This window comes from Manacus candei, unplaced genomic scaffold (genome assembly GCF_025592945.1).
Source record: "Manacus candei isolate 608988 ecotype Guabito, Panama unplaced genomic scaffold, ASM2559294v1 h1tg000011l, whole genome shotgun sequence".
NCBI classification, from domain to species: domain Eukaryota; kingdom Metazoa; phylum Chordata; class Aves; order Passeriformes; family Pipridae; genus Manacus; species Manacus candei.
The window spans coordinates 25,507,167-25,531,064 of NW_026138059.1; the positions used below are offsets into that span (position 1 = coordinate 25,507,167).

The 23,898-nt window shown below is 39.3% G+C and overlaps 1 protein-coding gene across 1 annotated transcript; it reads left to right on the plus strand.

Moving 5' to 3' along the window:
- Positions 1-6,561: 6,561 nt before the first annotated feature.
- Positions 6,562-23,328, plus strand: LOC127466887 (hormonally up-regulated neu tumor-associated kinase homolog A-like). The gene is made up of 8 exons (XM_051778238.1): positions 6,562-6,807; positions 7,749-8,041; positions 12,434-12,489; positions 13,611-13,749; positions 18,450-18,577; positions 20,725-20,860; positions 21,905-22,082; positions 23,275-23,328. Exons 1-8 carry the CDS (start codon positions 6,562-6,564, stop codon positions 23,326-23,328), a joined length of 1,230 nt encoding a protein of 409 aa, XP_051634198.1.
- The last annotated feature ends 570 nt before the right edge of the window (positions 23,329-23,898 follow it).

Below are 23,898 nucleotides of genomic sequence, written 5' to 3' on the forward strand. Positions count from 1 at the left end.
GCAGATGGACAACCAAGAAAATGGGTACTGCAATATAATTATTCTTGACATCACAAAAGCATGCATTGATCTTGGACATCACAAAAGCATGCATTGATCTTGTTCAGTTTGTGACCTTTACATGTTCAATACGTTGGTAATCTTGGTAGCTGGGCAGAGGGCACCACTCTTGCATAGTAGTTCATGTTTGAAACCTCTGGATGGTGAGGACTGAAAGACAAGGAAATTAAGAAGAAATCTCACAATCATACAAACTAATTAGCCTCTTTGGTACCATCAGTATATTAAACCTCTGGACACAAGTAAAATGTCTAAGAAACCATTTTTTTGTAATTGTCCACCCTTCTCTTGGTCTCCAGTGATCATTACTAATTGGAAGTCCAACATATGCTCCCATTAAAGTGTATTAGGAAATGGTATGACCTCCAGCCATCTTCAGTGGGATTTCAGGACTATTTATTGCCCATGATAGTTATTCATTGACTTGACCAAGGACAGTGTTAGGCCTATACTGAGAGTTTTAAGGGAGAAAAAATTGTTGATTATAACTGGCTCCAGACAATAATAGTATCACTTTCTTATATTCAGAGCAGCAAAGGAAATATGAAACAAACAACACAAAACTGATAAAAATGGGAGTTCATTCTAAGTTCAGTTCATTAAGTTACAGTTTGATACTGTTGATTTCCCATGAGTTCAATAAAGACAAACTCACAAAAACAAGAACACAACTATCCTTTCCCAAAAGACATTAATGAAGAAAGGTAAAAATGAGATCTGACTTTATCTAATCAGTGAATAGCCCCAGCAAAATAACTTCATCTCCTGAAGCAATTAAGCTGCTGGGAATCATGTTACATGTAAAACCTCACAATGCTGCAGTGATAAAAGCAATTTTTAAATTAATAGGTTATCAAGGGCAGAGAATCATCTTCACACACACACTTAGCACACTGAGGAGTGGTTTCTCTCTGAGATCAAAATGCCTTCATGGAAATACCTGCAAGCAAGGAGAAGCTCTGAGTTCCCTCTGTACTCCATGGAGACCCTAGTACCACTGGAGAATCCTAGGTAGTAATTCGTCTTATCTTTATCTGATCACTGAGAGACTAGTCTCACTGTCTATTGTAGCCACCTAGTGTCACTTGAGACACTCCATGGTATCCAAGACACCCTCACGGGGCTGGCAGAGATGACATGGGACCCTGCAGATAACTGTGTCTGTCTTAAGCCGAATCTGAAAGCTTACAGGATACCTGCAGGCAATTCAAACACCACTAGGTGCCTAAATTTAGGCAACTGACCCCCTTTACTGGCCCCCATGAGGACATCTAACTGTAAATTATCAAGTTAAGGTGTCTTATTCTTGAACTCAATCCCACAAAGTCAACTGGAAATGTCAGAGGTCAAAAAGTAACTAAATAACCCTAGTAATACCCCATTTCTGAAAGCATAATAATTTAATCCTTCATCAGGTTGTATATAAACAAGTAAAATAATCCAGATGCTGTAGTATTTGAAGTTACTTTGGTGAGCATCTCACCCCAGTCACCAAAAAAGCCTCAACAAACCCAACTCTTCACAATCTGCACTAGATGTTTATGATTCGAGAGTAAAGCTGAAAGTGTTATTTTGTCCTTTAGAGCAATTTTTAAAGAGAAAAAAAAGTAAATTGATATAACAGAAAAAATAACGCTGGTTTCAGCAAGATCTTTGAAACTCTTCACTTCTATCAGCAATCCGAATTCACCTCACATCTCTGACCAGGACTTCTTAATACCTTTGTGAAAAGAGCAGAATGTCTCAGTTCGTTTTCCAAAAGATTAATATAAACATAACCTATGGGCATTTTTGGTGGTAGATACCAAATATAATTTGGGTTTGGGAACTTACTGTTGCTTCTACCATCATGGTTTTCTTCAAGCCAAATTGATAGTAGATTGCAGAGGTACTTCTGCCATTCCTGGTCCACACACACATGAAGGACTAGTACCTCTCATCATAGCATAACACTTAAGAATATCCGGGATTTAAAGACAAAATCTGTGGGTATCCACAGGGTTTGAAAGATACCATTGTAAATAGTGTTGCAAATAGTCAACAGAAGCCACCTTTGGCATATAAAGCCCTTGAGTGGCAAGTGGTTGGTACTGGGATGTGTTTCTGAGAGGTATCACAAAGCCTTCACCTGACATGCTTGACTCCAGGTATCTAGTTTTGGCCTTGTTTGAAGACTTAAGGATGCTTCTTCATTTTGACATTCTTGTGTATGTTCAAGAACCTGACACTATACTGAAACGTGAATGAAACTGTAAAGGCTATCTCAAAGAATCAAGTAAGGATTACTAGACCAAAGTTGCCAATGTGTCTGAAAAACAGAGACCCTCACTTGGAGAAAATATAGGCCTGACAAAAAACCTCCATCTAAAATGTATAATGAATCAGTACATATGGACAATTAAAAAAGCGTGCAATTTTCTTTCCTAGAAATGGAAAATTATATTAAAATAAACGTGAATATGCATGAGAAACTTTTTGCAAATCTAGTAAGCATATATTGCATGGCAGAAGACAAAAACTATCCAAAATAAACCCATTCATCTTTAAATTTAATAGCTAGCCTAAGGAATCAGTGTAGAATCAGATGTAAATTTAGTGATTGTATGGATTCTGTGAGTTAAATATGTTCACAAGTGACATCTTGGAAATAGACTTACATGAATTAAAATTTATTATATTATGGAGAATAAAGTCTTTTACCCTTTAACAGCCTGATCCAAACCCTTATGAAGACAAAAGAAATATTCCCATTCACTTACATGAGTGCTGGACCAGATTGATGCAAAGAAAATAACAGCCCATATGTTTCTGATTCTACCGATCTTTTGGTGGTGAAGAACAGACACCTCTTTGACTAAGGAAATACTGGGATGCTCAAAAGAGAGCAATCCCTGATTTACTTTATTCTGGGAGGAGACTCTGAACCTGCCCTTGAGTGCATGCCTTCTTCACTCCTTAACACGTGCCAGTAAAGTAAATCTTGCAGAAAAGCTGCTGAACTTGCACATGCAGTAACTTTTAAAGTAAACTTCATGGCTGCCAAAAAGTGCATAAGAAGTCAGAAATAACTTACAATATGGTAGGTGTTACAGTGCAGTAAGGGCATGTCTTACATACATTATAAAACACAGACAGAAGTGGTTCCAGGATCTGAGAGTTACTATGATACAGACTGTGAGGTTGTTATTTAGATTAAATTCCTCCTACCATGTCTTCAAACTAACTTTTTCCCCTTATTTGCTCCATTCACCACATTTAGATGCCACCATCTTGGATTTCCTTCTCTGAAAAGGAAATCCCTGCTTCTTAGCACAAAACTTGAAAAGCTTTCAGTCTTAGAAGGAGCTGCTGAGCCTACATCCTGCAGCCAGGTAACCTAAGTGGTGTGGAAATATGATCTGTTCACAACTTTCAAGACCCTCACAGTGGGTCAAGCTCAGGACCTAAGCCAGCACCACTAATACCTCAAGCAGTAGACAGCAGCAGTTAGTGGGAAAGAGGTCAAGGAAGTAGGGAGCATTGCTAAAGCACCAAAGAATATGTGTCTATTAAAGCACCACTCTTGGAAAAGAGGTGTTCTCATTAGTTCTGTGCATGCCAGTACACCTCCTTCACAATGTCGATCCAGAAGGAGATGATGACTTTTGTCCTGAGAGCAGGATTCTACCTCCCAGTTAACCAGACTTGTCTCCAGCAGGATGCTGTTCCCTGACTAATAAGCCTTGTCTCCCAGCCCACTGCAGCATTGCTCCCACACAGCAACACAGACTCCACCAAGTTGGCATGTCCACGGTGCCTGTGGAAAGCACGTCTTTAGGTAGAGCATATCGTCTGCAATCCCAGAAATCCAGGTTTTGGGGGAACTCTTGAGTCAAATTGGAGGAAATTCACAGCTCTAGGAGTCTGACATTTTGGCCCTTTAGAAAAATCTCACACTAGATCTTACAAAACTGGCAGTATTCACAGGAGCATAAATTAGGACTTCAAAAAGAATTCCTCCAAGAAGTAAACCACAGCCTTTGATTAAACCAAGGCTTCATCCTGCAATAGCAAAAAACCAGAAACTAGAACCACATTGCCTCATCTCTAATGTAAAACAAGAAGAGATTTGGAAACAGCTACAGGCAGGATTTTGCTTCGCAGAAGGAAATCTAAGATGGTGGCTGGAAAGTGAAAGTGACAAATTCCTGCTTCTGGTGTTTTATTTCTGCTGAACCCAATGAGATTGTTTAACTAGCCTGACCTTTGCATAAAGTGAAGTCCTGCACCGCCTCCTCTTTTCTGGATCAGTAACACAGACATCTCGAGAAACAGTCTTCATTTCAGTTTCCCTAGAAGGATAGTAAGAATATGGAGTGATAAAGCAAAATTTTTCTTCTTAAACATAGAAGTAGTCTCCAATTTATTCAAAATTTATTTTTTTTTCACTTGCTGATAGGAAAAGTGTATTCCTTTTTCAGATCTGTGTGTTTGGTTGGTTGGTTCTTTTTAACTTCCCAAGGAAGCAGAGCTGTCTCCCCTCCCACGTGATCCTGCAAATGAATGCAAGGTAGTTACTCCACGAGGCTCGTTTGGGAAGGAGGGCTGTTTGGTTTTTAAGCCATTAAGGTGGTCATTCCTTCTATGGTGCTAACCCTTCTTCCCTTCTGAAGATTATTCCTCATTGACACCTCTCTTCTCTCAGAGATCTATTCTGTTTGGTCTCTTCTTACACTTTTTTCACTTTGCAATGCGGCACATCACATAACAGCTTAATCATAGAGCAGAGATGCTTCTAGCACCTAGTGGGCTGCTCCCTTCTCAGCCAGCATTTCAGCTTCACTTGGCTTGTGATCACTAGTCATTGACTCCCTTCCACAGAGATGGACCCTCTTTTGTTCCTTCTGTCCTGCCTTCCTTTTTTTAATCCTTCTCTGTGCCAAAAAAGTTACTTTGGAAGGTATCTGGAAGCTCTGTGATTTCAACATTCTTAAAGGTGTCAGGCTAGGACTCTCCCCAAAAATAGCAATAGCTAAGTTAGCTAGCTATCGTGTTTTAAATATTTGTTATATTTTTTAAGAGGTTTTTCCTTTCTTCTGAAATGTGCCAGAAACATGGTGTTTCTGTTCTATATAGTGGTTGGCCTCACTTTTATTTTCCTGTTTTTAGAGGAAAGTGGTTTAGGAAAACAGAGAAGAGGCAGAGCAAATATTAAGCACGAATCAAGGACAATTTCTTTGTTCTTCCCTCAAAAAAAATGTCTCATTTGTTTCAGGCTTCATCCTAAGTTATCAAACAAATTCCAATTCCAGCTGGGCAACAGATATATCTCAAAGTGTGACAGCCTGCTCAGCTTTGTGGGACTTTATCTTTTACTTAGACACTAAGAGGCTAGTGGTTGCTCTATGCCTGCAAGCAGCTGCATACAGATGGCAATGCACTGAATTCACCCATGAGAGTTTGAACTGCAAAGCATAATGTAAATCCATTTGGGAATTTTAACCACTTTTTTTTTTTTAATTCCTTCTAATTTTCACTCATTCTGGGAAATTTTTGCCCTTCATGAGCCTCAGAAGTCAAATCAGGCAAGCAGGGTACCACTCATTTTTCAACTCCAAGTGACGAAGGGTGGAGAAAGGATTTGTCATCGCACTAAGTTCTGGGAAGGGCTTTGGTCCCAAAGTTTTCACTGTAGTCAGTGGAGAGAGATGGCAACTCCCAGCTCAAATTGCAGGTATGTGAAAGCACTCTTTGGAAAAGCTCTTTTCTCTCTCCATGACTTTGGAAAGAACCCAGGTAATGAAGACATAAAGATAGATAACAGCTGTAGAAAAGAAAAGACCTCTTTTTTTCAAATTTTCCTCTTTTTATCAGTCCTTGTTGTATGGAGGAAAAAGCACACACACACACACACACACACACACACACACACACACTCACTGTCCTTACTGCACAGACAACAGGAATCGTGTCCCACAAAACGCAAAAGACATCTGTAAGACCTGGAGTCAGGTCAGGACTGAAACGTGCTACAAGTGCATATATATTTTTATGTTTTACACAGCAAATAAATAAATTCTTGCACAGCATCAGGTACATAACTCAGCTTTGCATTCATGTTACCACAGTGTTCTTAGAATAAACTTGTGTCCTTGCACACCAGCTATATGCATACCAGGAAAACTGTGACTCAGTTTAGTTTGGTGCAACTTACAATAAACATATGTTTTGGGAACTATTAGAGGAGGAAGAGAGGCTAATGCTGGGATTATGTGTCATCTGACTTGGCAGGTCTGGGGCATTAACTGACATCGTATATCAGGTTAGGTTAATAATCTACGACTTGGTTCTGCTTGAGCAGATCTGTGTGCCCAGACTAGAGATCAGTGACAAACCCAGAGTCTCAGGGGGAAAGGATTAGTTGCTCTGTCATCAGCAGGATGGCACAGACCTGATACCTGGATCTGCTGTGAATCACAAGCTACATTTGGAAAGTAGCAATACAAATCTATCTCTCCAGGGATGCCCACAGCAAAAAAAGCAGGCTTGGATGACAAAATGACAGATACTGGCAATTTGGATGGGATATTACCAGAATGGGAGAAAAAGGATATAAAAATACCTGCCTGTTTTAACAAGATGCCCCAAGAGACCGGGAAGACTTTCCCTCATTCCAAACAAGTTGGGAATTACCTAGTAGGCAAAATGATCAACAAGGGTTCCTTTGCCAAAGTGATGGAGGGACTGCACATCCCCACAGGGGAGAAGGTAAGCTTATGATGAGAGTGTAATACACACTTAGGAATAGCAAGTAACCTCACGCTAATTTATGGCAGAAAATTTCAGACTATTTAATCTGCAAACCACAGACTACTCAGTGAATTATCCTGTGAACCTTATCCTCATAAATTAACCACATAAGCTGGGTTTATTGCTCATGTATAATCAGTCACATGTGTGAATATGTATTGAGTGCAACTATTTTCACAATTACAAAATAGAGGCAACAAAGATACCTTCCTGCTGAAAGAAGGATGATGGCATAAAATCTCAAATCTGCTTTCCCTAATAATCCTTATTGAGTAATTAGTATTGTGTGTCTGACCTTTAAAACTATGGACAACACTAGTGAAAAGCTAGACACTCCAATAGCAGTCATTTATATGGCAGGACACAGATAAACTCTGTTATCTCTAGCTCAGTCAGGCTAAAATAATGTACCGCTAGACACAAGTGTGGAAAGGTGTGTTACTATAAAGTGACTTTTTGAATTTTGCTTTTCTTGTGGCTTCAATAGCTTCACTGTCCAACTAGCTCCCCAAACTGCAAGGAGTCTAACCCCAGCCCATAACACCCAGCATCTTGAGTGACTTTTAGATTAAATTGCAGGGGAGTATGTTAGAAAATAGATGTGCTACTTTACAGATGCAGTTGAGCATGTAGGGATCTTTTGCATTTCAGAATATTTCGTATGCGCATATTTATTAATGTAATGAGAGGTATGGTTAAGACAGAGTTCAGCCTTTCTGTTTTGGTCTTCAAGAGAAATAAAAACTCTATTCTTCCATCACTAATGTCTCCCTCTGTGATACTGATTATCAACGCTATGTTAAAAACAGCCTCTCCCATATCAGCTTACTCCCTACCCTTTTGAAAACTGATCTTGGTTGCAAAGCTTGTTGCTAATTTGCAAATATCCTACCATTTAGGTAGCCATAAAAGTCATTGACAAGAGGAAAGCCAAGCAGGATTCCTATGTTTTAAAAAACATGAAACGTGAGCCGCGGGTACACCAGATGATTAAGCACCCCAATGTTGTTCAGCTATATGAGACCTTGGAGACTGACAACTCCTATTACATGGTGATGGAACTGTGCCTTGGTGGCGACCTCCTGGACAGAATTTGTGACAAAAAGAGGCTGGCAGAATGGGAAGTAAGGAGATACATCTGGCAAATTCTATCTGCAGTAGAGCACCTGCATTGCCAGGGAATTGTTCACAGGTAAGATGTTTCTCCCCTTTCAAACAGTAAGGAAAAAAAGTGTGCAAGAGCACAGGGTGCTCTTCTTCACAAGAACATTCCTTTATTTTTCCCTTATAAAAACAGGGATTGCTAAGAAGAATAGGTTCTCTCAGCTCATTTTAATAAAGTATTTTATTCTCAGTAGTGGTTATTACTGTTATAAGCTGTTATGCACTCCTGGGGGAGAAAAGTAGCGAAGTCCAGGGATAAGAGCTGATGAGCACAACAAATCAATACTTTGCCACAATTATCTCAGAATAAGCTGGTGACAAATGTGTATCTAATTCAAATATTTCAGTGTGGCTAAGCATATAAATATTGGTTTCCTTTGGTTAGCCACAACATGTTGAAATAACCATGCATCACCCAGGACTGAAAATTGAGGAATCACAGCTCACTACTTGTGAAAAGGACACGTCCTGCAGGTCTGGGTCTGAGACAGGTCGCTGATCTTCCATATTGGCTTTTGCATTACAAGGTCAGATCATGACTTCAGCCACTGCTAGAGGAATCTCAGCAACTCTTACAATGAGAGCTGATATTCCTCCCTACTAGAGATCGTGGCACATATGCCAAGAGCAGTAGAATAATACTTCCATTGTTGGTGGGAGAATAGGCTAGAAGCAGTTTTCCCACCATTTTTTTGTTTTACTTAATGATTCACAGTCAATCAGATCCTTAACTTTAAATGGTGAATGGACTCACCAAGAAAGTCACCAGGACCTAAGTAATCCAGTTGACTGCATCATTACAGCAACCATGAAACAAATAAGCTGTGAATGTGATGGCTCAACATTGTGACTTGAAATGCTTGTAACCCAGCATTTCATTATATTGGATTTGTTAATTAATAAGGAATAGACAAGAAAGAAATGGACAGTATGGGACCTGGAGAATTTAAACAAACAAAAAAAACACTCCAGCAGAAAATAAACCCAAGGGGTTTCACCCCATTAGTCCAGACTGACACTCTTGCCTTGCTGGTTGCCTGATTAATCTATTTTACAGCATTTCCTCGGTGCTCATGATCATAACATTTATGTCCTTCCCGTGACAACACTCCTCATTAATTTCTCAAGCTCTCTTTTTGTTTGGAAACAACTCTTCACAGTGAGCTGGAGAGTAGCCTGACTTCTTGCCCTACTTCTCTTTTTTCCTGTTGGTCATGTTTTGCTGGGAAAGCTTTGCAAGAGAGAAAAATTTTGCTTTGCGTCCTGAGATTACCCATGTACAAAATGGTGTGAGCTTCTCTGATGACTTGACTTACTATCAAACTACCCTAACCAAAGGAAAATTCATCCCTGGCTCTCAAGCATTTTGTCATAGGGTTTATGGAGTTGCATGGTCTGGCAGGAGCCAAGCCACCTTGCTTGGTCGTAGGTGTAGGTTCAGTCAGCAGTCCCTCAACTCATGACCTGCTGCTGGCTTTGAGATTCAGAACTGTGGCCTCGACCTCATATGAGAAGCAGATTGGGAAAATCTGGAAGAGTTTCCCTGCTCAGTTCCAGCTGCAGAGATTTATAACAACTCTCTGCAGAGGTCAAACCAACGAGGATAACTGTGGGTGTATCCTCTTCTGAAAAAAAAGACATCAGTGTTCCCAGAAAGATGAGTACAGAAATAGGAAAGTTACCTCACAAATTCAATCTGACTTTCTCATCTAAGCATGGAGCAAAGCTCAACTCTTTACATTCCTTTAACACAACTAGAGGAGCGTTCCCAAGCTGTCTGTTGGGAACAGCTGCTGATCCACAGGGAGCATCCTGGTAAAATCACACCAGGTATGAGTTCATGAGATGGATAATTGTGTGATAATATTTGGGTCTATGCATGGGGGTCCCTTTATTTTACTAGAGTGGAAGTGTCTGGTCACATTCCCAAGCTCATCACTTAGGAATTTGCTTATTTAATGTACTTTTGCTCAAAAGCGTGTTATGGGCATTCCTGATTTTGAACCCTGTGGATACACTTCAGAAAAACAACATTTTCTACTGTCTTAATAATATACTTGATGAAAAACTCTCCAAATTTGTGACTATTTTTAGTCCAAATTGATATCTCTCAACATAAATTCTACACTGTATTCAGACAGCTATTTTGTTTCTTGAGATTTACTTTTTCAATTTAGCATTAAAATCAGCACTGATCCAACAAATCCTTACAGCTTAAATTAAGTTTGAGTCTACATTTCACAGAACAGAGAGTAACTTTTCTTGTCCATGCAAGATCACAGTTGATTTTATGTCACAGTTGCAAAAATGGTGCAGAAAACAGAGCATTGACGTGCTTGCCAGTTGTCCCAGCACACAGCATTTTAGTGTGCCAGATATTAGAAGGCTCAGGCACTAGATCTGGTTCAACAGGTCCATAAGCTAACACTCATCAGCTGAGTTCTGCTCACTATCCCTATGCCTGCTCTGGACATGGCCAAGTGGTGAGGTAATGCTTCTGAGCTTAAAAACCTCAAATAAAGATGTGTAAGCTAAATCACATTGCCTTGCAACTGGGTTGGGCTAGTGCATGCATACAGTCAGCTACCAACTCCTAAATCTGGTGCTTGCTAGGTGACATTTACTTGCTTGTATGTACAGTTCCTAATTTTTCCTGGCTCTTTTCCACTCTCCTGTATAAATATGTCATATATCCCTTTGAATCCCTATTGGACCAAAGACCAGGAGAAACATCACAAGCTGCCCTCTAGGCTCTCTCTCTGAAGTCCCCATGGGAATGAGAAAATGAAAAATCATGGTGTTGCTTAAATTTACAACATTTCTTGGAAAGTTTCCTTTGGAAAAAAAAAAGAACAAGATGTATCTTTGGTGAAAAATAACTTCTGACACTATGTAAACTTTCATAGTGGCCATTATCAGGTTTTTCAGGCAAGAAAGCACACATTTTTATTAACTGTGTGAGCACTCAGCTCAGCCTATACCATAGCAATTGTAACAATCCAATGTAACATTATTTAATTGTAGTGTAGTAAAAGTCATCAGAGTGCACTGTGGAGTGCTAAATCTGATAGAAATGTCAGATTTGCAGTGGCCTGAAACACAGCTAGTTTTAAACTGCAGCGTGCACAGGCTTATAACACCTGTAGACTATGAACAAAGTTATCTTAAATCTACCTCCCAGCTTTTGGGTACTGGTTTATTTGCCACTCCAGTAAACATGCTATTCAAATTGAAATGTATTAAAAAGGTATCATTAAAACCATCCCCATGCCATGCTCAGCCTGGGGCAGCAGACAGTTTTGAGTGCAATGTTGTCCCATCCAGAGCCACAGAGATAAAAGGAAGCTCCCATAAAATCACCCATCATGATCACCAGGTACACCTCCAGGCTTCATACCCTGCAGCAGTGCAGTGCTGTTCATGCAGCACCAGTCCACCCAGCCCTTCCTCCTTGTTCCCATTCCGCCTTCTGGTTTGTCCTCCTGTGCTTTCTGAGGTCTTTGGTCTCACAAAAGCAATTCTCAACTTCAGAGCAGGTGTGAGGGAATTCCATGTCCCTGGAGATGCTTCTGAAATTTTTATCCCCCCAGTTCCCCTAGAAATGAAGGAAGCCTCCGGTGGCGTGCGGGAGGCTTTGATGGGAGTCAGGAAAGCATTGCAGGCTCTTGCACTGGCTCCAAATTACACTGGCTGAGGATTCATCCATGATGCAAAAGATTTCAGCTGCCACTTCAGACACTTCCCAGAGTGGAGCAATATTCTGGCTTTGGGTTTTAATTTATAAATATATAAATATTCCCACAATGAGCAACTGAGTACCTGAGCCAGCTAACAGAGTTTTTCTTACATCTCTGGATTATGTCCTCCTGGGAGTGGATGGCTGGTACTGGTTGACCCTGTTAACATAAACATCACTGCAGAGATATCTCCACTTTCAGGATATCTGTCTCTGAACCAGCTTTGGTACACCTCCCCTCTTCTGCAAGCAAGGCAAACCTCACTTTCCAGTTCCCTTCTCATCCCTCTTATTTCCCAGGCACAATTTATTCACAAAGAAATCAGAAATGTTCAGCATTGCTCAGTACTTCAAACAAAGCCCAAAAACCTCCAGTCCAATAAGTGCAAATTTTTTACTCAAAAGAAGACATAAATGCATTTAAAAAAAATGTATAAATTAGCAGAACAGATAATTTCTAAAATTAACAGTCTTTTTGTGTATACTCATAAAATATTCCCTGAAATACAGAAAGTTTCCATTTTCCCAACTGAAAACTTCAGGAAGGAATAAGGATCTTGTTACAATTGTAGGCTGAGCTGTGCAGAGCTATTGTTATTATTTTAATTAAACTTTGCTAAAAACTATCTGCAAATGGTTAGCTGGGACATCAGGCATCTTAAAGTTTGCTTTCTGTCTTCTCAGGGACCTAAAAATTGAAAATTTTCTTCTTGATGAGAACAACAACATCAAAATCATTGGTAGGTGCACACTATCAGCAAAGCTTGTATTCTGCTTTTGTGTGTGTGCGTGTATGTCTTTCAGTGACAATTTGGTTACTATTCAAACAGCATGTTTTATAAGTGAGCTTGTGATTATTCAGTAAACATATTTGAGCTTCTAGAATAGATAAAAGTTATGAAGTATAGTTTAACAGCTTGTTTATCTGAGCTTTAACCAAAATATATTTTTAAGAGAACAAGGAAAACAATTTTGCCTATTATTTTCCCTTGTGTATTTCTGGACAAGCAAGAAACAATTACAGCTTTTATGTGTAGAAAGCTGTTCCTAGCAGAAGTGATTTGTAGACAAAGAAATAAATCTTCTAGTTGAAATGCAGGTATGAACATATTAGTTTATGTTGAGTCATTATTTCATTGGTATGTGTTAAAAAAAAAAATACTGTTTTGGTCACCAACAGAAATCTTGCTAAGATTGTGAAGCAAACATTGATAAAAATGAGAGAATTTGCATCAAGCAGTTAACACAGTTCAGAGAAACAACTAATTCTATTCTGTGGAAACCCCACAGAAAAATCTCCACAAGGGATGCTAACACTTAGAGAAGTCACATGTTTAACCCAGTGTTTCCCAAACTTTTAAAAGCTTAGCACCTCTGAGAAAAAAGAGCACCAACTCTTCACCCCTGTTTTATAGCCAGCCAGTCCCTTACAATCACACCTTTCTCTTCCCTCCCCCTTGCACACATGCACATATACAGAGAAAAAGGCTTAAGTTAGCACATTTTATCCCACATCTACCATGAGCTAAAGCACACCCAGCTGAGCTGAATGCCGTGGCTCATTAAGCCGTGCTAATGTGACTGTGTAGCTTTGTACTAGCATGCAGTCAACAGAGGCAAACCAAAACAGTTAAACCAAAATCAACCAAACCAGATACATGGCTGTGTAACTGCACTGTAATTCCTCTGCTAATTCACAGCACATTTATTCAAACCCAAATTGGCATCTACAGCTGAGACATCAATAGATGTTACAGCTAGCTGCTGGTTTTGTCTTTCTCCTGTCTTTAGATAATTGGTAAAGTGAAAGTAATTTGAGAAGAGACTAAAACTTCTTTGCCTTTGCTTTTGTGACCGTCAGATTTTGGACTGAGCAATACTGCAAAGTTCAGTGGTCTCTCCCAGGAGCTGTTACATACCCAGTGTGGAAGCCCAGCTTATGCTGCTCCAGAACTCCTTGCTCATAGGAAATACGGTCCAAAAGTAGATGTCTGGTCCATGTAAGTAGATCTAAAAATGTACTTATCAAAACACTCTCAGCACTGAATTGTTTAGGCAAGACTGATGTAAATGGGTTCATGGCTCTCAGCTTTGGGGCATCAACGGCAAAAGCAAAGATATATAAATAAACATGAGCATCTTGAAATGTACATCCATTTGCAAAACACTGGAGAAAAAAATGAAAGATCAATACACATGTTATTCTGGAGGAATCCTGTGTCAAGCGAAGTCAGAAGAAGGTCAGATGTCTGCATATAGGAACCTGTACTGAAAAGCCAGAGAAAGAACTTGTACGTACCAACCCCTTCAGGTGAACCCTGCCACCTTCCTGTCCTTCTGGCACATAGGTTCAGCTGGTAGCAGAGTAACTTCTGACAAAATCAGAAACCTTGAAAGTCCTGGGCTGACAAGTGGGCATTTTCTGTCTAAGGCATCTTTTGCCAAAAGAAGAAATCTATACAGAAAATTTGAGTTTCAGGGACACACAAACCAAGGATGTGTCTATAGCAGAGCTATGAGACCTTCATCCGTATCTTAGCTAGGCCTTTTGTACCAAATTATGATAAAAAGGTAGAATTATTTCCTTCATAGGTGACATAAACCTGAATGGAATCCATTTACTTTTTTTATTAAACCTACAGAATATGTCTCCTATAATAAGCAAGAATACAGAAGGTGCCATAAGAAGAGTAAGCTTTCACATAAACGATCTCAGACATTTCAAATGTATTTGCAGTTTGTAGTTCTAGCAGCCAAGTTATGGGGGTTTTTACATTTTTTTTTCTAGGTGGAGCTGGCAAAATGATAGTATATTAAGTCGATTTTTGTATCCTTTGATCTTCACGGATCAACTCTGTGTCCATGTCATCATTTGTCCAAAGGCAGTTCATATTCATCTATATGTGTGTATATATATATGTATATGTGCCAGGGTATCAACTTCAGCTGTTTTAACAGTAACTGTATGCCCAGGTCTGAGTGTTCCACCTAGGACACATTTTTAAGCCTATTTCTAGCAAGTATGATTCAGGGCATAGAAGATGAACATGTGTAATGTAAAAACTAAACCAAATCTTTACCTAGAGCATTAAGATTAGAAAAATCAGTGGCTGCTCAAATGCACCTTCATCCAGATTCCTCCCACCTATTTGCAATTATAACCATAACTCCTTGCAGTATCCTGGCTAATAAGTGGTAGAGTGAAAATCCAGCCATTGAAGCTAATGGTTAAAGCCCATGGATTTCGAGTAGCTCAAAAGGCTTTTAAGAGTAATATGACTTTTTGCCTTAGAAGTGCCACCTCCCATCCTACCCGAGAAAAATATTGTTTTAAAGGATCTTAATGTTCTGCTACTGGAACATTACTTATTTAGTTGCCCAGAGAAGCTGTGGATGTCCAATCCTTGGAAATGTTCAAGGCCAGGCTGGATTGGGCCTTGGGCAACCTGGTCTAGTGAAAGGTGACCCTGACTATGGCAGAAATGTTGGAACTCGATGATCTTTACGGTCCCTTCCAACACAAACCATTCTGCAATTCTGTTCAACACACAGTGCTGCATTTGATTTAAACCACTTCATTCAGGACATGTGCCAAAAGGAAAGGAAAAGCTGGATGTACAGAGCTGCTCTGAACTGGAACGTTGCACTTGCCTGTCCAGCTGTGAGAATACAGAGTCTCCTTGAGGAGTTCTCAGAAGCTTTCACCAAACCGGGTGTTCACAGAGGAGGAAATGTTTTAGTTTGCTCTGCAGGGCTGCTGGTACCTACATGTAGGCATCTGGTTCAGGTGCCTGAAACAGAAGCTTAGTTTTCCTATATGTTCAAAAGAGAAAAAGGATTTATATACATATAGATATATAACGTACATTATTCCTCTCAAGACCTGCTTCTGGTAGACATACTATATATTAGGGTTTTGATCTAACCATGATTCTTATACCTCAGCTTCTTCTAAATTTACTGGGTATGAATGGTACACAGAGTTAAGGATGAAGGGATGCATGCTACCAAATAAATTCTGTGTAATTCTGGTTTTCAAGAGTACTACTCCGAATTTATGTAGGCATAACACAGATTAATCAGGTCTAGAGGATGCTGTCAGCACTTGAACAGGATAATACTGAATTCACATTTCAGATTTCTGAGTAAGGGCAAAGCAGTAATCTTAGAACCACCTACTAAGCTCACTCTGTTAATAAACAGCATATAACAGTTTGAGGGCTTTATAAAACTTATGTATGGCCCTTGGTGTTTAATGCAGACAGATTCTGCACCTCAGGCACAAAATATATTTACCATTTAAATCAAGATTGTTCACATTATCATAGTGGGAAAGGGAATTCTGATGGACTAATATATTAATTAGAAAGATAAGTTACTTCTATTTTAACAAAATAAGTAGAGGATTACAGATTTGCTGGACTCTAGAATCAAAATAGTGCAGTACAGAAATACTGACTTTATGCAGCAGAACTGACGAGGAGTCATTAAAACAGGAACCAAAAAACCGTGGTCAGTCAAAAGCACACTCACAAAACCAACCAGATTCAACTGCAATACAGCTCAGGCTCTGGAGACGCAACAGTAAGCAGCCTGTTTGCCTAAACAGTACCTGTTTGCCTAATCATGACATTCATGCAGAAGATATTAATGGTTCTTTGGAGAACTGGAAAGTGATTAGCTTTCATGCACCAGCTATATTGAGGAAACAGCTGTTGTATTCAAACAAATCCACATTCACACAGCTCCATAGGACAGAGGAGAAGCAGTTTGTTTTAACCAATAAACTTTTAAGTTTAACCATCAGATTCCATCTACAATTAAATACCAAGTGTCCTGTTACTGTTGCTGTTAACTAGCTACAATTGTGTGCAATATTTTAAAACAGATTCTAGGACAGCAGCTCCATCCATTCCCCAAATTCCCATACCTTTGAGCTTTCCCCATCCAATAGGCTAATGAAAAGAGCTATTGCCGTTTTAAGTCAACAGTCATGTATATCATTCGCAATTTAAAGTGCATGGTAATGTTTGTAGTGTTACAAAGAAAAACATTTTTAACTTTGTAATGACATTATACAGCCATTTGTATTGCATGGTACTCCCTCTCATCAGAGAGTATTCAGGGAGCCTTCTCTCTCTCCAACTTCAGCAGTATTTAGTCCATATGCTACTATGTATTATAGAACAAAAATACTTGTTACTTCCGTCAACTCAATGTCATTTCCTTGTAGCATTGTTTATTGTCTCTGGGGTTTTTTACTCAAAGGATTCATCCAAAAGTTTTAAAAAGCTTTACTTTCAAGGACTAGATTTATCAGAAGGTTTGGTAAAGCGAGAAGAGATTGATCTTCCCTAAATTTATCCATTTAAAAACTAGGCGTTGGGTTATACCAGGTAGTTAGTGTTCTATTAGTCAGTGCATGGAGGCACTTAATTGTAGCCTAAAACAACTGTATAATAATGTTATGATGAATGTCTCTTGGAGAGGCCTGTCTCTTTCCACTATAACTATTGATACCTAGGGTTTAGATGGTTAAAGTGAGACAAGATAAATCCTAGTCAAGATTAATAAAAAACGTTTATCCATAGGTCAGTGGTCTAAATGTAATCCAATGTAACATTTAGAAAAAGATGACACCATCTTCTCTCGTTTTTCAATGGTTTTATCATGGTTTTTCAACTGTTTGAAAACATTAATAGAAGATTGTAGTTGAGCACACCACAGATTTGTCTTACAGATAACATTGTCGCCATCTCCACTAATGTACCCACCAGGTCAATTAAATTAGAATTGCCTGAATTCCTAAAATGACTATCTCTGCTGAGTTGTGTAAAGAAATGGTAAAGGATGGTTGAAAGGAGCTCTAAGCAATCTGGTCTAGTGAAAGGTGTCCCTGCCCACAGCAGAGGGGTTGGAACTAGATGATCTCTAAGCTCCCTTCCAAACCAGGCCGTTGTATGGTTCATTCTACGATGAAGAACAGTGCTGTTGTGGTGGTGTGGTTCAGCTGGAGAAAGGAAATACCATGAAGAGTGTTCAAGGAAACCTCCCTCTTCACAAACTCAGGACAGCTAAGCAAGTTTTCCAAATGTTGGTACTTCCCCAAACTGAATGGCAAACCTTCACAAAGTTTGCTGATTGCTGCTAGCAGACTGTTAATCTTTCACAAGAGTTAAAGTTTTAAGTCTTTAGCCAACAGCAAGCTGTTACCACACGAATGCCTTCTAGGCATAAGTCACACCTAATTTAGCAATCTGAGCAAAGCAAGAAGAACTGAATTACTATTTGGAACAAGATCTATTGCATCAGTCCCAGTTCTGTGTTGTCACTCAGCCTTCAAACCAAAGTGCTTTATTCTGATGGGCTGGGTACATTACACTGTCACTCCAATTAGCTTATTTTTAAAATAAACAGCAGGTTTCCACTTTCAGCACTGCAGGCTTTCCAGTCACTCACTGTACACTCTATTTCATACGCAGTTCCCACAACATTCTTTTCAAGATAAAATGGCATTTACACAAAGAAAAAAGGCGTTAGATGTATATTCAGTACAAATTGCTGCTTAGAGTTAATTTGTAACCTCATTCTTGATGCTGAAGGCAGATCTCTGAAAACTGACTCAAAAGTGTGTGGAATTTTTAAATAAATATTTATTAGCATTATATGGAGCTCTGATGCTTGTTTTTGTCTTTGACAGAGGCATAAGCATGTTTGCTATGCTAACCGGCACATTACCCTTCACTGTGGAACCTTTTAATATCAAGCAACTACATCAAAAGATATTAACTGGAGAAATCAGCCCTATTCCGTCAGATATCTCCCCTGGTAAAGTACTTCAATTTTTATAAAGAATACCAATGTAAAGATGTTCTAACCCATGCAATAAAGTGAATTTAACAGTAATGCAATCTTCTGGAAAATAACAGGTACTTTTTCCAGTTGCTTTGTTTGCATTTAGAAATAACGTTTTTGAGCCTAAGGCAATATCACTTTATCTCAGGCTAGTAGGAAAATAACATTGTTGTATCTTCAAAAGACCATTATTCTTGGGTTTTATTTACAGGGGGAATAAAATGTACATTGCTTTTACATAAGTGGAGCCATTGTGTAGTAAATGAGAACGCTGTCATGTTTAGTATGTCCCATGCTATGTGTCATAGTCAGGCATTCTTTCCTGTTTTTCTCAGAAATAAGTTATCAAAACCTTAAATATTTTTTTCCTGAAGACCTTATCTTTTGGCTACTGACAGAGCTCATGACATTGAGATTATTAAAGAAATGGGAGGATTATTTTTGTGAAGAGTCTGTTCATATTTTTCATGAGAAAGAACTGAACTACAACATTTTCCAATGAATTTTACTGACAATCTTTAATGAGGTACAGTCAATGGAGTCTTTTGGGACAACTGGGAAAGACAGTTCTCAAAAGTTCTAGCCTGAATTACAATCCATGGCTCTAAACCCTAGAAGTCACATTGGTGTGTATGCACTATCGGTCAGCAATCCAAAATTTATTTCCTCAAAACTCAAAATTCTGCTGCTTTACAATGATTCCTATACACCTCTGGCTTTAATTCTTATTTTCTCTCCACCTGGAGCAGCATCTCCTGTCGACCATCACAAGCTTAGGCACCTTCTCACAGCTGTTGTCGTACAGCTTCACTGACCAAGTCAAAAAGCAGAGCAGAACGAGATATGTTTAGCACATCTATCTACCGGCAAGAGTTCAGATCTCCCCATCATTTTGAACAGCATTGCTATGAAGTCAGGCAAGAATGAGCCTAGGAACCAAGATTAGCTTCAGTGGCTGCCTGCAGCCAAGCACTGGGGAGCAGCGGACAGTTCCAGACTAAGCTAGTTGGATCTAGTCTGGAGTACAATATTAAGATAATGTGATGATTCGATTTCTTTCTCTCCCCTAGTAAGTGGTATTAGGATATCTACCATAGCTGTCAAGAATGTTTGTACATTAGTCTCTCATTTTCTTTCTCTGGAGATCAGTTGCCAGATAGCAGCTTGATTCTTGTACAATCCCTCCATAGCTGCAATTATTATATTTCTAATTTTTCTTATTTATGTTATTGTTATAGCTTCTACTAATAAATGCATTATCTCTGCTTTTCTACAAAACCCACACAGTTGGTGGAAGATTGTGGATAACTCCATTGTTCTCTTGCCCATTGGGAATTTAGTGAGAGAGCAGTAGTGAACTAGCTTTGCCTACTTTAGATCTAAGTTCTTCCAATGGAGATTACAATTGAAAGGAGCAGTACGTTCCCAGTTTAATGCTCACTTGCCACTTTGTTCGGTTCAAAACATCCCCAAGGAATATAGAATTCAGTAAAGTTTTCCCAAGAAGAAAAAAAGGAGGGGGACTTTATGCAGTGTTGGAGCTGAATGATTGACATATAGGAATGTTTGAGCTTTCTCTGTCCCAACTCCAGGAAGCCAAAGCACAACACATCAGCTGAGCGCAGGGGTCCATCTCCTTCCCTTGTTACAGAGAGTTTTATCAATACAATTGGCTTCTTTGTGTGAGGAAAAGAACTCCTGGGTTAAATAACTTCAGCTAGCTCTGAAATACCCCTTCCCAAAGCCTTCATCAAATGCTGAGTGAGCACAATAATGAGATTACTACTGATGCCATAGGCTGCATTCACTGGGGTAAATCAAGAAAATTAGGAAATGAGGTCCAGTACTGTATCTACAGCAGCATCCATAGGTCCCTGGCATGCATCCTGGCAAGGTTTGGCTCCTGCTGCCCACCCTGTTTAGGTGACCTTGAGGGGACAGAGTCACTATATGGGACCATGGCAGACTCAGAGTAAAGCCCTAGAGACTGAATTTTATCTGAAGCTCTACGATGTGGAGAAGTAGGGCAAGTGCCACACTTCTGAAACATAAAAAATATGTACTGGTCTGATAATCAACTATTACTAGTAAACAGACCATTGCATTGTAATATTGCACAGGAGCTGTACACTTCATGCAGTCCTTACTTGAGCCTGACCCTGCTAAGAGGCCTGAAGTCAAAGAAGCAATAAAAGACAAATGGTTGAATGAAGGTTTCATCAGGAAAATACTAAACACTGCTCCCTATGAGAACAGGTAACCATTTTGATATCTATCTTCTAGCTTGGGATTTCAGGACTGGGGATTTGGGAGGGAAGTGTGTTTAAGATTTGTTTGTTTGCTTGTTTGTTTTAGGATATTTTTGTTATCTACTATGGGCTGTTCCAAAGTGACAGAATTTTGTTTCAGAAAATGTCATATCAACTTTTCTAACCATGGATAAATTTTGTGTAAGAAGAAACACCCTTATAGAATTGCTTATATCCATTGCATCAGTAATTTTTTTCCTCAACATACCTCACAGCTGCCACTAATTTCCAGACAGTGTGCTTCTAATCCTTTCCTACAAAACTAGGTCTCACATGCCCACCTGAGGGAACAACATTTTTATATTACACTGAAGTTCCTGTTATTCTAATAATTTTTATTCTCATCCATCTTTGTAACTGGCTTTAAATAGCCTCCAATTTTTCTTAGTAAGGCACTTTATGGTTTTATGGTTTTAAGATTAGGAGTCTCAGAATCCAAGACTGACATATTTCTACTAGACTTTACTACTCACAGAAGTCTGTGAGTAAAGCAATTATCATTGTAACAAAACATGTTTTATTTCGCAATCTGATTTATATAAAAATTAAAATGCCACTGTACTTTCTTAATTCTTTTTTTGTTCTTCAAGATTTTCCTGTCTTTGGCACTCTTCCTGTCTTCTTATGTCCATGCACACACACTATGTCTCTGTTAATCCATTTCAGGCTACTGTACTGAGAACTGAAATATACACATTGATTAAAATGAGAAAATTTTTCGGGCTTAATCCTGGTGGGCGTTCTTTCAGAGTAATCAATTCAATCAACAATAGAACATTTAATGATGCAGTAACAGAGCCTCAGCCCAGAAATGAAGTTAGCATAGCCAGACAAGAGGATCATTGCACAACTGTGTGTCATAGTTTGCCTGTACAATCAACTTAGCTTACTCCAGCTACATCACAAGAAGTGTATTGTCCACTTACTGTAAATTCTGACATTGTACCTGGATGCATCATTTGTATTTAAATACTTTTTCCTAATTTTTCAGACTTTGCCCCAGTGACCTGAACTCTGTTGTTTTAAACTACATGACGGAATTTATGGAATTCAGTCCTTCAGAAGTTATCAACATTTTAATAAATAACAGACCCTCTTCTGCCATGGCTTCTTATTGCTTATTGCTGAAGAAACTGCTCAGGTACCAGAAAGACCTCAAAAATGCTCAGGTAAGATATAATGGTCATGAGAGGCATAAAGTGTTCCCTTGATTTTTATGAGGAACAATACAGTAGCCACATAGCACATGTAAAAAAGGTACTTGTCCATGGAATGGGGGAAAAGTCATCAAAAATAGTTGTGAAATTGCAGATTTGAGTGTAGTCTCACAAAAACTACATTCTGCCATTCTCAGAAGTGATTAATCTATGAGATTTTTTTTTATTACCAGAGATAAATATACACTTTTTTATGACTAATGAATTTTAAAAATGACCTGCTAGTTGTAAGGGGATTGAGAATTATTTTGCCTTACATATAAGATTACTTTTCCATTGGGAAAAGGATCATTAGCATCTTAGTGACCTCGCCATCCCTTCCCTTTCTAACTGGTCTGTGAGGACCTAATCCAAAGCCTGGGGAGTGGGAAACTGTTAAAGCTGTAAAATCTTTTCCCAGCATCTTTTTTTTTTTGTATTTTTAGCACCGTATCTTATGCTCACACCCCAGCTCCAACTCACTTAGGGACATGGAGTGGGATCAGAGGTGACAAAAATTTTAAAAATAAATTCAAAAAATTATGGTAATCACTCATAAGGACACAATTAGTTAAAAAGGCTGTAAGCTTTTCTTTTACAACCATCTCCACTAAGGGGTTCACAGCCCAGCCATAAAAATTTTGCTTCAGGCAGAAACTGGGCAGACAGGAAGCCAAATTCCAGCTTCTAACACAGAAGTGCAATGGGAAAAGTTTCAGCTACAAAACAACACACATCAGCGATTAGCCTCCCATTCAAAACCTTTGCCCTGGAGAAGCTGTATTTTGAGAAGGTCCAGTTGACTCCTCTAGAAATTATTCAGATGAGCTTGAGCAGATCCAGATCTCCATCCCAGCACACAGCCTCGACGTCGCAACAGTCTGTGCAGTGTCTGCAGGCAGAACCATTACTCAAAAATATGAGTTGGGGCGTGTGTGTGTGTGTATGATCAGGGAGAGGAGGCTTTTCTTCGCAAATGTGAGTTTTTTCATATTACAATTTTAAGTAGGATCTGCTAAATCATAAGTGACTCAAAAAGACCCATATTGTGAAGGCTATTGACCAGCTTTCTTATACCTCTGGATATCAAGCTGATTTACAGCCAGCAGAGATCTAGCCTTCCAGGCAAGTGGTAGTGTTTCATGTCCTGTATGACCTCTTTCAGCATCCTAACCAGCTGGAAAAGGGAAGTGATCTTGCAGATGAAGTTGCAAGCTGATTAAGAGTCTGTGTTACTTCTTGCCACTCCTGGCATCCAAAATGCCCTCTTAAGTCAGAGAGTCAAGCTGAATTCAAGCACAGGCACCAAAAATAGCTCTAATTGTAAGTTATTAATATTACTGATTATTATTTTGAAGTCCTAGTAAATATACTTGCCAGGTAGGGTGCAAAAGAGGGGAAGTTCAACAAAGGAATGATGGACATTTTCTTCCTCTGTGTTGATATTTTCCAGTCAAAGTTTTAAATCCAAACCAATACTGACCCAAAATAACCTGACTAGCTCCCAGCTCAAAACAGTGGTGCCTTTCACAGAATCATGGGATCACAGACTGGCTGAGTTTGGCAGGGATCTCTGGAGGTCATCTGACCCAACCCTCCTGCTCAAGCAGGGCCACCTAGACACGGTTGCCCAGGACCTTGTCCAGACAGCTTTTGTCTCCCAGGATGAACACTCCACAGAATTCCTGGGAAACCTGTGACAGTGCTTGGTCACCCTCACAGTGAAAAAGTATTTCTTGATATTCACAGGGAACCTCTTGTGTTTCAGTTTTTGCCCATTTCCTCTGGT